Raw genomic sequence first — 13,193 nt, 5'->3', positions numbered from 1 at the left:
GGGGCCTGGGACTCGTACTTCTCGCTGCTTCAATACCAGTGACCCAGGCCACGGCATTAAGTCTTCCCATACTTATCAGCTGCTGTATGTCCTGCAGGAAGTGGTGTATTCTTTCCAGTCTGACACAGTGTTCTCTGCTGCCACCTCTGTCCGTGTCAGGAACAGTCCAGAGCAGGAGAGGTTTTCTATGGGGATTTGCTGCTGCTCTGGACAGTTCCTGACATGGACAGAGGTGGCAGCAGAGAGCACTGTGTCAGACTGTCAAGAATACATTTCCTGCAGGACATACAGTACAGCAGCTGATAAGTACTGGAAGAGAAATCTATATAACTTTCTGAAACCAGTTGAATTTAGCTTGAGTACCCCTTTAAATAATCTGCCTATGATGACTCAGGAGATGGTGGGAGTTCTAATGCTGTACATAGAGCTGACCACTATTATTATATGGCTTCTTAGTGTATGGAGCTGTGTATACCCGGTGACGCATTATAGATTACTCTGATAACTTGTACATGCATGTTGCAGCCAAGGCAGCGGTTATCCTCCTATTATGCACCTTCCTGTTGACAAGGCCACATTCAGAGGCTGTCACCGTCTATGTGTATTATGAGTCGTGGAGCTATGAACAATATCCTGGTAAAGCAGGCTAATCCTCTGCACAGGTCATCCACATACCCGCCCACACCGCCCCCTCCTGGTCCTGTGTGCTTAATGGTAAATGATTAGCAGCCATGGAAAGTGAGTGATGTGAGGGCGTAATACCAGTGGGGCTGCAAATGGTCCAACACCTTAACGTGAAACCCCTTTTAAAGGGATAGTTCATAAAAATAATTATTTACAATAAAATGCTGCCAGAAAGTGCCAGAGATTTGTAATTTACTTCTATTTAAAAAGGCTCCAATTTTCCAGTACTTATCAGCTGCTGTATGTCCTGCAGGAAGTGATATATTCTCTCCAGTCTGACACAGTGCTCTCTGCTGCCACCTCTGTCCAGAGCAGGAGACATTTTCTATGGGGACTTACCATAAGAGATAATGGAACCCTGGGAGCTCTGGATAACCCAGCAGGACACCTATGTATTCCTGCATCCCGCTCCTCATCCTGCAGCCATGAGACTTTTTACTGTTCCATCTTATAGATTATACGTTACAGATTTTAGGTTTTATTCTATAGTGATGGTTTGGCCTGGTTCTGGTGAGTGAACGCTCGGAGGATATACTGCCGCACAGTAAAGTTATATGTGGAATAAAAGGAAAAGGAAATATTTTATTACCAGTCAGGAAAGCTCCCAGCCCCCACACCACATCCTGCGGTGGTCCGCGCTGAGGTCACTGTATAATACTGTAGAGAAAATAGTGTGCACGCCGCACAACGCAGGAAGATTTCTCACACGTTGTAACTTCTGCAATCTATAAACAATAACCCAACGCAATAGATTTATATAGGATGAGCGATCACAATATATACAGCACAAGTCAGCGAAAAACCAACAATATAACAAGTCGTATCACCAGAGTTCATAGCGGTGGGTGGGTGTAGCTGGAATTATTATAATATATTACAGAGGTTATAGTCATTCTGGATCCTGGAAGTAATGTGGGTGTTATAGGGGCCGTTATGGTCAGAAAGGTGGAAGGTAGGAAAAAGGAAAGAATGGCCAAATAATACTGCCACACAGTGCCCAACTAATACTGCCGCACAATGGCCAAATAATTCTGCCACAAAGTACCCCAATAATACGGCCACAGAGTGCCAAAATAATTCTGCCACACAGTGCCCCAATAATACTGCTACACAATGACCCAATAATACTGCCATACAGTGTCCAAATAATACTGCTACACAATGACCCAATAATACTGCCATACAGTGCTAAAATAATACAGCCACACAACGCCCAAATATTACTGCCACATTGTACCCAAATAATAATGCCACACAGTGCCCAAATAATACTGCCACTTAATGGCCAGATAATACTGCCACACAGTGCCTAAATAAAACTGCCACACAGTGCCCCGATAATACTGCCATACAATGCCCCAATAATACTGCCATACAGTGCCCAAAAATACTGCCAAACAATGATCAAATAATACTGCCATACAGTGCTAAACTAATACAGCCACACAATGTTTAAATAATTCTGCCACATTGTGCCCAAATAATACTGCCACACAGTGGCCAAATAATACTGCGACACGGTGCCCAAATAATACTTCCACACAATGGCCAAATAATACTGCCACACAGTGCTTAAATAATACTGCCACATTGTGCCCAAATAATACTGCCACATTGTGCCCAAATAATACTGCCACACAGTGGACAAATAATACTGCGACACGGTGCCCAAATAATACTGCCGGACAATGCCCAAATAATACTGCCGCACAATGCCCAAATAATACTGCCACACAATGGCCAAATAATACTGATACACAGTGCCCAAATAATACTGCCACCCAATGGCCAAATGATACTGCCACATTGGGGGAGATTTATCAAAGGGTGTAAAATTTAGACTGGTGCAAACAGGCTACAGCAACCAGCTCAGCTTCCAGCTCTGGTGAAAGGAAAGAGGAGCTGTGATTGGTTGCTGGGAGAAGTTTGCACCAGTCTAAATTTTACACCCTTTGATAAATCTCCCCCATTGTGTCCAAATAATACTGCCCCCCAATGGCCAAATGATACTGCCGCACAATGGCCAAATGATACTGCCACATTGTGTCCAAATAATACTGTCATAGAGGTGCCCAAATAATACTGCCACATTGTGTCCAAATAATACTGTCATAGAGGTGCCCTAATAATACTGCCACAGAGTGCCCAAATAATACTGTCATAGAGGTGCCCAAATAATACTGCCACACAGTGCTAAATAATGCACCAATAATGCTGACTGTTTCTGTGGATCTGGCACTGGACTATCAGTGGAAATTCCTAAGGAATCTGCCTCTTCTGCCCTCAGAAACAAATATATGGTGTTGAGGAAATAATCTGCCTCTCTATTACTTTGCTATCACGGTGTAAGATTGAGGTCTCATACTTCCGCCACATATCCGCCCCCGACATGAATATAATGAGACTCCTCCGCTGAGAGCCATCACTGCCTGTTATACCGCCTCACTATGGACGGTACCTTATTAGACACCTGGGATTACATGACACGCGGTGGGAGTTGTACATGATATTACTGTGAGTGACATAGAATGTAATAGGAGACGTTCTTCTATCACACTGAGGACGTGCAATCCCTCCAAATCCCTCCAAATATAGAGACGTCCCCAGTAACGGGCAAACACATCATTCTAAAGGGCACTGATGCCAATTACAGGGACGGCAAATCTTTTCCTCCTCTCTCATTATAATCACTTTGCCAACGTTCTACCTAGTCCACATGACACATTGATACAGTGGTAAAGCTGCTGGCACTGCTGTTACTGAGCCGCCACCATGGTGCACGGCCATTCTCGTTCTTATGTCAGGGGGCAGGAGCAGGGTTCGCCTGTTTGCCAGCAGTACACACATACACATAGTAGACGCTCCGTCCAAGATCCCTAGGGGCGCGCGAAAAACTGACATGTCAGTGTTGTGCTGCCACTATTCATTAAATAACGGCCAAACAAGACTGACAGAGCAGACAAGGTAAAGTGCGGTTTCGGCCGCACGCTCCATTGTGTGTTATAGTGGGCGCACACGAATGTAATATACGCACACGGATGTAAGAAATGACGTTTATCCAGCTGGTACTGCAGTGCCGGCCGAGATGAACTTCTCTGACACCGGCCAGTGTCTTACTGTGTGTGAACCCGGCCTCACACCGCATCACTCGACCCATCAAGGATGTGAAGAAACTTCCAGTAAGTAAAAATAATCACACGGCCAAGTAGTGTTTCTTTTCCTGACAAGGATGAGTCAAGAACAGGACTGGTGTTATCCTTCTGTATAGAAGTGACCGGGCGGCCTCCTCAGACCCGGAGCACAGACTCCCAGCATGGCAGCCAGAGGTCGCGGACAGTGACAGGACAGTGAGTCACCAGCATCTGTATCCCAGGACCCACAACCTCCCTGACCCCACTATGTGCAGACCCCGCTGGTCACAGGAAATAAAGCAGCTCAGGCTACTTGGGACCATTTGTTCTCCAGGTATGAGGGAGTTGAGGTCGGGACTCTGCTCCTGGTATCACTAATCCCAAATTCCTCCGTCATTTGCCCCTAGCAACCAATCAGATTCCACCTTTCATTTTCCAAACAGTCTGTGAGGTAAGAAAGGTGGAATCTGATTGGTTGCTAGGGGCAACTGAGCCAGTTTCACTTTACACCATGTTTGATAAATCTCCCCCAATATGTCCCGTGGTGGCGGCTTTACCCCAGCCATGTTCACCAGTAGGTTCCCCCTGGGGTTAGGGTTAGTCCCCCTGGGGTTAGGGTTAGTCCCCCTGGGGTTCGGGTTATTCCCTCTGGGGTTAGGGTTGTTCTCCCTGGGGTTAGGGCTAATCCCCCCTCTGGGGGTAGGGTTATTCCCCCTGGGGTTAGGGATATTCCCCCTGGGGTTAGGGTTAGTCCCCCTGGGGTTAGGGTTAGTCCCCCTGGGGTTCGGGTTATTCCCTCTGGGGTTAGGGTTGTTCTCCCTGGGGTTAGGGCTAATCCCCCCTCTGGGGGTAGGGTTATTCCCCCCTGGGGTTAGGGTTATTCCCCCTGGGGTTAGGGATATTCCCCCTGGGGTTAGGGTTATTCCCCCCCCCTGGGGTTAGGGTTATTCCCCCCTGGGGTTAGGGTTATTCCCCCTGGGGTTAGGGTTATTCCCCCCTGGGGTTAGGGTTATTCCCCCTGGGGTTAGGGTTATTCCCCCCTGGGCTTATGGTTATTCTCCCTGGGGTTAGGGTTATGCCCCCCCCCCTGGGGTTAGGGTTATTCCCCCCTAAGGGTTAGGGACGGGTTATTCCCCCTGGGGTTAGGGTTATTCCCCCTGGGGTTAGGGTTATTCCCCCTGGGGTTAAGGTTATTCCCCCTGGGGTTAGGGTTATTCCCCCTGTGGGACTTCTTGTATTACTGCTCTGATCTCTCAATGAGATCAGTGTTCTATTGTTCTCTGCTGCAGCCGAGAGCAATAGATTACAGAGCCGGGATCTGCGCCATTATGGATTACATTGCGCTCAAGGTGGGGGGGATCGCCCCGCCACTAGACCACCACCGATGGGGGGAAACAGGCATTTAGATGCAGTTTCTTTGACAGCTGCATTTAAATGGCTAATTAGCAGGCACAGCGATCGGACAGTGCCTGCTAATTGCTGCGGTCCCGGGCTGCATATAGCACCCAGGATTGCGGCGGTTCAGAGCGGGATCGCCAAGCGCCCCCCCTATGAACTCCCCTAGCGGCGCCATGACGAACAGTTACGTTCTGGGTCGTCTAGGGACTAAAAGCAGTGGTCTGGCTGGTGTGTATATATAGCTATAGTATACACAACCTGGCTATTGAAACCGTGCGTCACTAACAGACATACAAGCCCAGGGAGAGCAGACTGTGCCAGCAGTGCGACCAGGAAGCCGTGGAGGATGAGGCCCGCTTCCTGCTACACTGCTCCAAATACTCAGCAGTGAGGAACTGGTGGATCTCCTCCCCGGCTTCACCACCATGGAGGAAGAAGAGAAACTGCCTATCCTGCTGGGGGAAGAAGAGACCACAGTGGCTATAGCGTCACTGCCTGCCATAGACTGAGAGGAGAGTGAAATTTATCCCCCAAAATTTCCTGTTTGCTTTGGTAATGCTAATGTTATTTAGACCTGTTAATAAAGCTGATTTGATTAGATAAATAGATAGATAGATAGATAGATAGATAGATAGATAGATAGATAGATAGGAGATAGATAGATAGATAGATAGATAGATAGATAGATAGATAGATAGGAGATAGATAGATAGATAGATAGATAGATAGATAGGAGATAGATAGATAGATAGATAAATAGATAGATAGATAGATAGATAGATAAATAGATAGATGATAGATAGAAGATAGATAGATAGATAGATAGATAGATAGATAGATAGATAGGAGATAGATAGATAGATAGATAGATAGATGATAGATAGATAGATAGATAGATAGATAGATAGATAGTGTATAGATAGATAGATAGGAGATAGATAGATAGATAGATAGATAGATAGATAGATAGATAGATAGGAGATAGATAGATAGATAGATAGATAGATAGATAGATAGATAGATAGATAGGAGATAGATAGATAGATGATAGATAGATAGATAGATAGGAGATAAAATAGATAGGAGATAGATAGATAGATAGATAGGAGATAGATAGATAGATAGATAGAAGATAGATAGATAGATAGATAGATAGATAGATAGATAGATAGGAGATAGATAGATAGATAGATAGATAGATAGGAGATAGATAGATAGATAGATAGATAGATAGGAGATAGATAGATAGATAGATAGATAGATAGGAGATAGATAGATAGATAGATAGATAGATAGATAGATAGATAGATGATAGATAGATAGATAGATAGATAGATAGATAGATAGATAGATAGGAGATAAAATAGATAGGAGATAGATAGATAGATAGATAGATAGGAGATAGATAGGAGATAGATAGATAGATAGATAGATAGATAGATAGATAGATAGGAGATAGATAGATAGATAGATAGATAGATAGATAGATAGGAGATAGATAGATAGATAGATAGATAGATAGATAGATAGATAGATAGATAGAAGATAGATATATAGATAGGTAGATAGGTAGATAGATAGATAGATAGATAGATAGATAGGTAGATAGGTAGATTTCCAGACACGTCAGGCTATATTTGTTTTCGCACTAATCTGGATGAGGAGGCTGTGTGGTAATGGGATTAGGCTATGATGCCCATATGACCTAATTTAACGTTCCTCAGAAAGGACTTAAGTAACCGATACCCGTAGAGCCCCGGCCAGGCCGCACGTCTCCTCCAGCTCTGTGAGACTTCTAGCTCCTCTGCGGCCGAAGCTCGTAAGACATTCTCATACAATCACACTAAGAACTGAGGGAGAAGAACTACAAATGCAAGGCGGTCCTCGTAAGATGTCAGTAATAACAATGGTCTGAGGGTAAGGAGGGGTCCCGATTCTCATTGAAGAGACCCAGAGAATGATCGTCCAGCAATGCTTCATGGGAACACAGTATGCAAATCAAGAAAGGAAACTCTGATTCTACAGGTTAATTTGCAGAGACTGTAATCTGACTAGTAAGGGGTTTCTTATTCTTGGAGGAGAGCTAATTTACATATAATAGTCACATGACACATTGTATCTTACTGCATTAGTACCACATTACACAGGGTAACTATTGGCCAAATGGCCACCATGTGTAATAAGGACCAAGATCAGCTGACACATCAATAATCGGGTTATTCTGACCTGCTGAGAAATCATCGGCAATCGGCCCCGCATCTCCCTGTGTAATGGTGGATGTGCAACCAATGGCTAATGGCTGCAGAGGGAGGAAGGCACCATCCATTAGATGACTGAAGGACAAATAATGCCGATCGCTGTGGTTTTACCCCTTTATGGTACAACAAATTCTGTTATTCTGTTATGCAATTTGCAAATGGACCAAAAAAAGTGGGAAAAATTTCCAATAAAAAAATGTAATTCACTAGCCGTCATTCCATTAGAGATCAAATTCTCTTGCATCTAATGTTAGTGTTATATAGTTGTATAATGTAATTAATAAACTAATGTTAAAACGAACTCTAAACAATAAAAACTATTAAAGGAAATAACAAATCAGTATTTTTATTTTTGTTTTTACACATAAATAATAATATAAATTCTATAAAGGATCCCTGTGGGTCACGATTATGAATACAAAAATACTTGAAACTTATTTGGAATCCTTGTAAAAATGTAAATAATATGAAAAAAAAGATACAATTATGAATAACGATTAGGCTATGTTCACACAACATACATTTTCGTAAAAGTTCATCCATTGTTGCCTATTGCAACAACGGCCGTTATTATTAAGAAAATATACTGTATGCTACGTTGCTGTCTATGGAATCCCGGCCACTGCATATACACATAGTATACGCTCCGGCCGGGATCCCTAGCGGCGCTGCAAAAAAAATCAGTTTTTCTGCAGCCGCTGTTCATTGACTAGCGGCCACAGAGAACCTGTCAGTGCACACAATGAATGCTCCGGCCGTACGCTCCATTGTGTGCAGTGGGGAGTTCTGATGCGGGTGCGCATGGATGCACCCGCATCAGAACTCAGCAGCGCTAAAGATCATCTTAATGATCTTAAATGAGACCGGCCGGTGTCATACAATGTGTGAACATAGCCTAAGGGCTGCCGATGAAGGGCTGCAAGCCCTTGCTTTTACTTTATACATTACCTATCCAGGCTGCAGGGCTCCTCTTGCGGTCTTCTCCCTGGGTCCCACAGGCTCCAGCTTCAGAGCGGCCTGTCTCAGCTGACAGGCCGCTCAGCCAATCACTGGCCGCGTTGGTCCTGGACAGTGATTGGCTGAGCGGCTTGTAAGCTCGGACAGGCCGTTCTGAACCTGCAGCGCGCGGGACCCGGGGAGAAGACCGCAAGAGGAGCCCTGCAGCCTGGACAGGTAATGTAAATGGTCAGTTGCCGGCCGCACATCGACATTACACGTAGCGATGCGCGGTCGGCGCCCGACAATTATAGGTTCAAACCTATATCAACAATCGGCCGATGATCGTTGTCATCGGCTGAACGTTGTATTTATTACACGGAGCGATAATCGGCCAAATCGGGCCGATTCGCACGATTATCGTTCCGCGTAATAGTACCCTTAAAATGTAAATAAAATACAAATACTGATGATCATTTCCAATTGTTTAAAAAAAACAATAAATAAATACATTTCACTTTACTATTATTTTATTTAAATATTGTCATCAATATCATTTCTACTTTATCTTTTTATATTTCACTTCGCTATTACTTTATTCATTTTTACATTATTTTACTTTTAAATCTTTTAATTCATTTTTTTAATTATTTTTCTTTTTACTGTATTAGTGCTTTATTTTTTATTTATGATTATTTTATATATTTTATATACATATATTTATATATATATATATATATATATATATATATATATTTTTTTTTATATATAAAATAAAATAAATAACTATATTTATAAAAGTAAATGTTAGCTAAGTGTAGCTTCTCGCCTATCCTTTCAGTGGCTGTGGACATGCAGAGAGTGGACGTGGAGGCTCCCGGCCCTCGATTAGATCAGATTAGCCCAGATTATGCAGATTACTTTAAAAAACAGCTAAGTGCTATTGTTTTAGAGGCTTTGGGGAAGGTAGAGAGAAGAGGCTGTAGCAGAGGAAGCTGCTACTTCAGGGACTTCAGCTAACGGACCACTAAAGCACAAGTAAGTCCTCATGTAGGGAGCTCTACATACTATGACCACTTCCAGAAAAGCTTCAGCGGCCTATATTGTCCCTTTTTTCCCCCATCAGAAAATGCCGGTCATCAATATAGAAGATCTAACAGAAAAAGATAAATTAAAAATGGAAGTCGAACAACTCAAGAAAGAAGTGAAACTGGAGAGACAGCTGGTAAGTGGAGACACTGGGCAGAGAGAAGCTTCATCGCCCACACATGTAGCAGAGCTGACTTTATCTATTATCGCTCATCTATCTGCAATAACCCGAGCTATAAAAATATTTCCATAGACAAAGTCGTCTCCGCTACATGTGTGAGCGCCGCTATATTGTGTTTATGGAGGAGAAGTCAGCGAGAGCCACAGATGTTTTTCCTGTAGTGAGAGATAAATGGGAGATTTGGTGCTTTCAGCAAGTGACGTGTGACCTGGGAAGATAGGGGTGGGGGGTGCACTGGGGGTCAGCACCTAGGAAATGGCTCCGGGATGGAACCCTCCGGGGACAGAAGAGATGAGACAAGGGCGGAATGTAAAAACAGGAAAAAAGATATCCTATGTAATGTGATATGCTGTAGATAGATGGATAGATAGATGGATAGATGGATAGATAGATAGATAGACAGATAGATAGATAGATAGATAGATAGATAGATAGATAGATAGATGGATAGATAGATAGGAGATAGATAGATAGATAGATAGATAGATAGATAGATAGATAGATAGGAGATAGAAAGGAGATAGATAGGAGATAGATAGATAGATAGATAGATAGGAGATAGATAGATAGATAGATAGATAGATAGATAGATAGATAGGAGATAGATAGATAGATAGATAGATAGATAGGAGATAGATAGATAGATAGATAGATAGATAGATAGATAGATAGGAGATAGATAGATAGATAGATAGATAGATAGATAGGAGATAGATAGATAGATAGATAGATAGATAGGAGATAGATAGATAGATAGGAGATAGATAGATAGATAGAGAGAGAGATAGATAGATAGATAGATAGATAGATAGATAGGAGATATAGATAGGAGATATATAGAAGATAGATGGAGAAAAGCCGCACATCCAGATAGAGATGAATGGGTGTGCTGTGGATTGTTGCTGTATAGATAGATATTATAGATAGGAGATAGATAGATAGATAGATAGATAGATAGATAGATAGATAGATAGATAGATAGATAGAAGATAGATAGATAGATAGATAGATAGATAGATAGATAGGAGATAGATAGATAGATAGATAGATAGATAGATAGATAGATAGATAGGAGATAGATAGGAGATAGATAGATAGGTGACGGTGTGGGAGGGGGGGGGGGGGTCAGGATGATTTAGCTGATTTTGCTGCACAGATCACTGTGATATAATTGTACATAGTGTGGATTATGACAGCCATACCCCAATCCTATTGCTATAAGAACCTCAATCCTTATCCTGTCTATGACATATGTTATAAGGAGTAAATCAGGTCACACAGGAAATGTAGCAGCGGGGCTCCACCGATACAGTCTCTTACTATAACTCCACGACTGCTTCTATATAATATACAGTATACAATATATAATACACCATACACAATAAATAATATACAGTATACAATATATAACATAAAATATACAATATATAATACACCGCACACAATATATAATACACCGCACACAATATATAATACACCGCACACAATATATAATACACAGTATACAATATATAATACACCATACACAATATGTAATACACAGTATACAATATATAATACACCATACACAATATGTAATATACAGTATACAATATATATAATATACCGTACACAATAAATAATATACAGTATACAATATATAACATAAAATATACAACATATAATACACAGTATACAATATACAATATATCTAATATACTGTATACAATATATAATACACCGCACACAATATATAATACACAGTATACAATATATAATACACCATACACAATATGTAATATACAGTATACAATATATGACAGTATACAATATATAATATACAGTATACAATATATAATATACAGTATACAATATATAATATACAGTACACAATATGTAATATACAGTATACAATATATAATATACAGTATACAATATATAATATACAGTACACAATACAGTATTATTCTCCCTATTATCCCGGCCATTGACCTGACAATTTACCCTTCATCAGCCTAGAATGATGTTTGTGATTGTTTATTACATAGAAACCCCCTTTAAGCCATGAGATAGGGGATAAACACATTTTTGACAAGGCTTTTCCTCCACCCACCTGACCCTGAGTTCCTTTTTCTTTCAAAGGTTTCAAAAATGTGTGAAGAAATCAAGACGTACATTGAAGGCAATTCTGGAGAAGACCCTCTTGTAAAGGGAATTCCAGAGGACAAGAACCCCTTCAAGGAGAAAGGTGGCTGTGTCATTGCCTGAGGGCCCTAGGACTGGTTTCGTCAGTCAGTCAGTGGTGTAGATGTCTTTCTTGGCTCTCCCGTACACAACCCAGTGCTGCACTGTACCGGAACCGGACCAAGGACTTTACTTTCCTGCCGCACAGTGCGAGAACTAGCACCGACCGCGGCCTCGCCGCTCCCAGCGAATGTCTAACCTGACCCACAGTGTAACACGGGCCATATGGGTTCTACTAGATTGTGGTAATAAATTGTGTGTCTGTAAATCCAAGTAATTAAGTTTATTCTAGAATAAAAAAAAACACCTCTTGATAAGGTTGTATGGTTCATACTGGTCTATAAGAACATGAAGGAGGTCCCAGGTCAACCAGAGGATCAGCAATCTAGTGTGCGTCCTTCTTCCACAGAATCCCGACTAAGACTCCGCCTTCACCCAAGGGATTAACTTCCTATACAGCGTGTAAGGCGCGCTGTGGTTAAGTGAAAAGAGTGCAACAGAAGAACAGAGAGAAGAGATGATAGGACAGAAGAAAGTAAAGATCCTACTGGTCCATATATTCTGGTGCACACAAACACAATAACCCTTTGAGACACTTCAGCCCTGCAGCTTCTACACTTCAATACATGATATAGTGACATCTAGTGGTCATCTCTTAATACTACTTTGGTTGCAATAAGACCACAAAAAGTACAGACTTTTACAGGGTGTAAACCACAGTAACACCCCTAGTAGGACACTACATATCAGTCTGGAGTCCAGGCTGTAGAGCTCACAGAGCATTGTCTACACTGGATACAGCTGAGAGCAGGACTAGCTATGTACAATGTATCAGTCTGGGGCTCACAGAGCATTGTCTACACTGGATCGAGCTTAGAGCAGGACTAGCTATGTACAATGTATCAGTCTAGAGTCCAGGCTGTAGCGCTCACAGAGCATTGTCTACATTTGGCTCACAGCTGATATACCCCATCACACATAAGATTACAACCCAGCATACCTCCAATAGATGGCAGCAGACAGCAAGCTCTTTTCCTTCTAGAGAGGAGCTAATTTGCATATTTCCCAGTGGAGCATTGCATGGTCTATACCTCCCCACGGCCAGCTGGTGGTCTCCTCAAGGAGACACATTACCCTCCAATTTCCGGTGTAGCTGTCCTTTACATCACAGCAACCACATTAATTTTTGAAATGTACAAAAAAAAATGAGACTTGGACCATGTGACAGTTCCCGCAGATGTATGTGAGTAGTATTAGTCCATCTCCCACGGCCGATCACCCCCCCCCCCCCCC

The 13,193-nt window shown here is 42.2% G+C and overlaps 1 protein-coding gene across 5 annotated transcripts in view; it reads left to right on the top strand.

Annotated features, from left to right (window-relative positions):
- Positions 1 to 12,217, top strand: part of GNGT1 (G protein subunit gamma transducin 1) — a 41,410-nt gene extending 29,193 nt beyond the window's left edge. The window contains exons 1-4 of one of the 5 annotated variants that reach the window (XM_069960632.1): positions 4,002 to 4,149; positions 9,249 to 9,445; positions 9,534 to 9,632; positions 11,799 to 12,217. In XM_069960632.1, coding sequence (XP_069816733.1) covers positions 9,537 to 9,632; positions 11,799 to 11,924 — 222 coding nt within the window. In that variant the 5' untranslated portion in view covers positions 4,002 to 4,149; positions 9,249 to 9,445; positions 9,534 to 9,536 and the 3' untranslated portion in view covers positions 11,925 to 12,217. The other 4 variants (XM_069960633.1, XM_069960634.1, XM_069960635.1 and 1 more) reach the window with 4 other exon arrangements.
- Positions 12,218 to 13,193: the final 976 nt, after the last annotated feature.

This window comes from Dendropsophus ebraccatus, chromosome 2, assembly GCF_027789765.1.
Source record: "Dendropsophus ebraccatus isolate aDenEbr1 chromosome 2, aDenEbr1.pat, whole genome shotgun sequence".
Classification (NCBI taxonomy): Eukaryota; Metazoa; Chordata; class Amphibia; order Anura; family Hylidae; genus Dendropsophus; species Dendropsophus ebraccatus.
The sequence above is the reverse complement of the archived record's forward strand: the minus strand, read 5'-3'. Positions and strand labels throughout refer to the sequence as shown.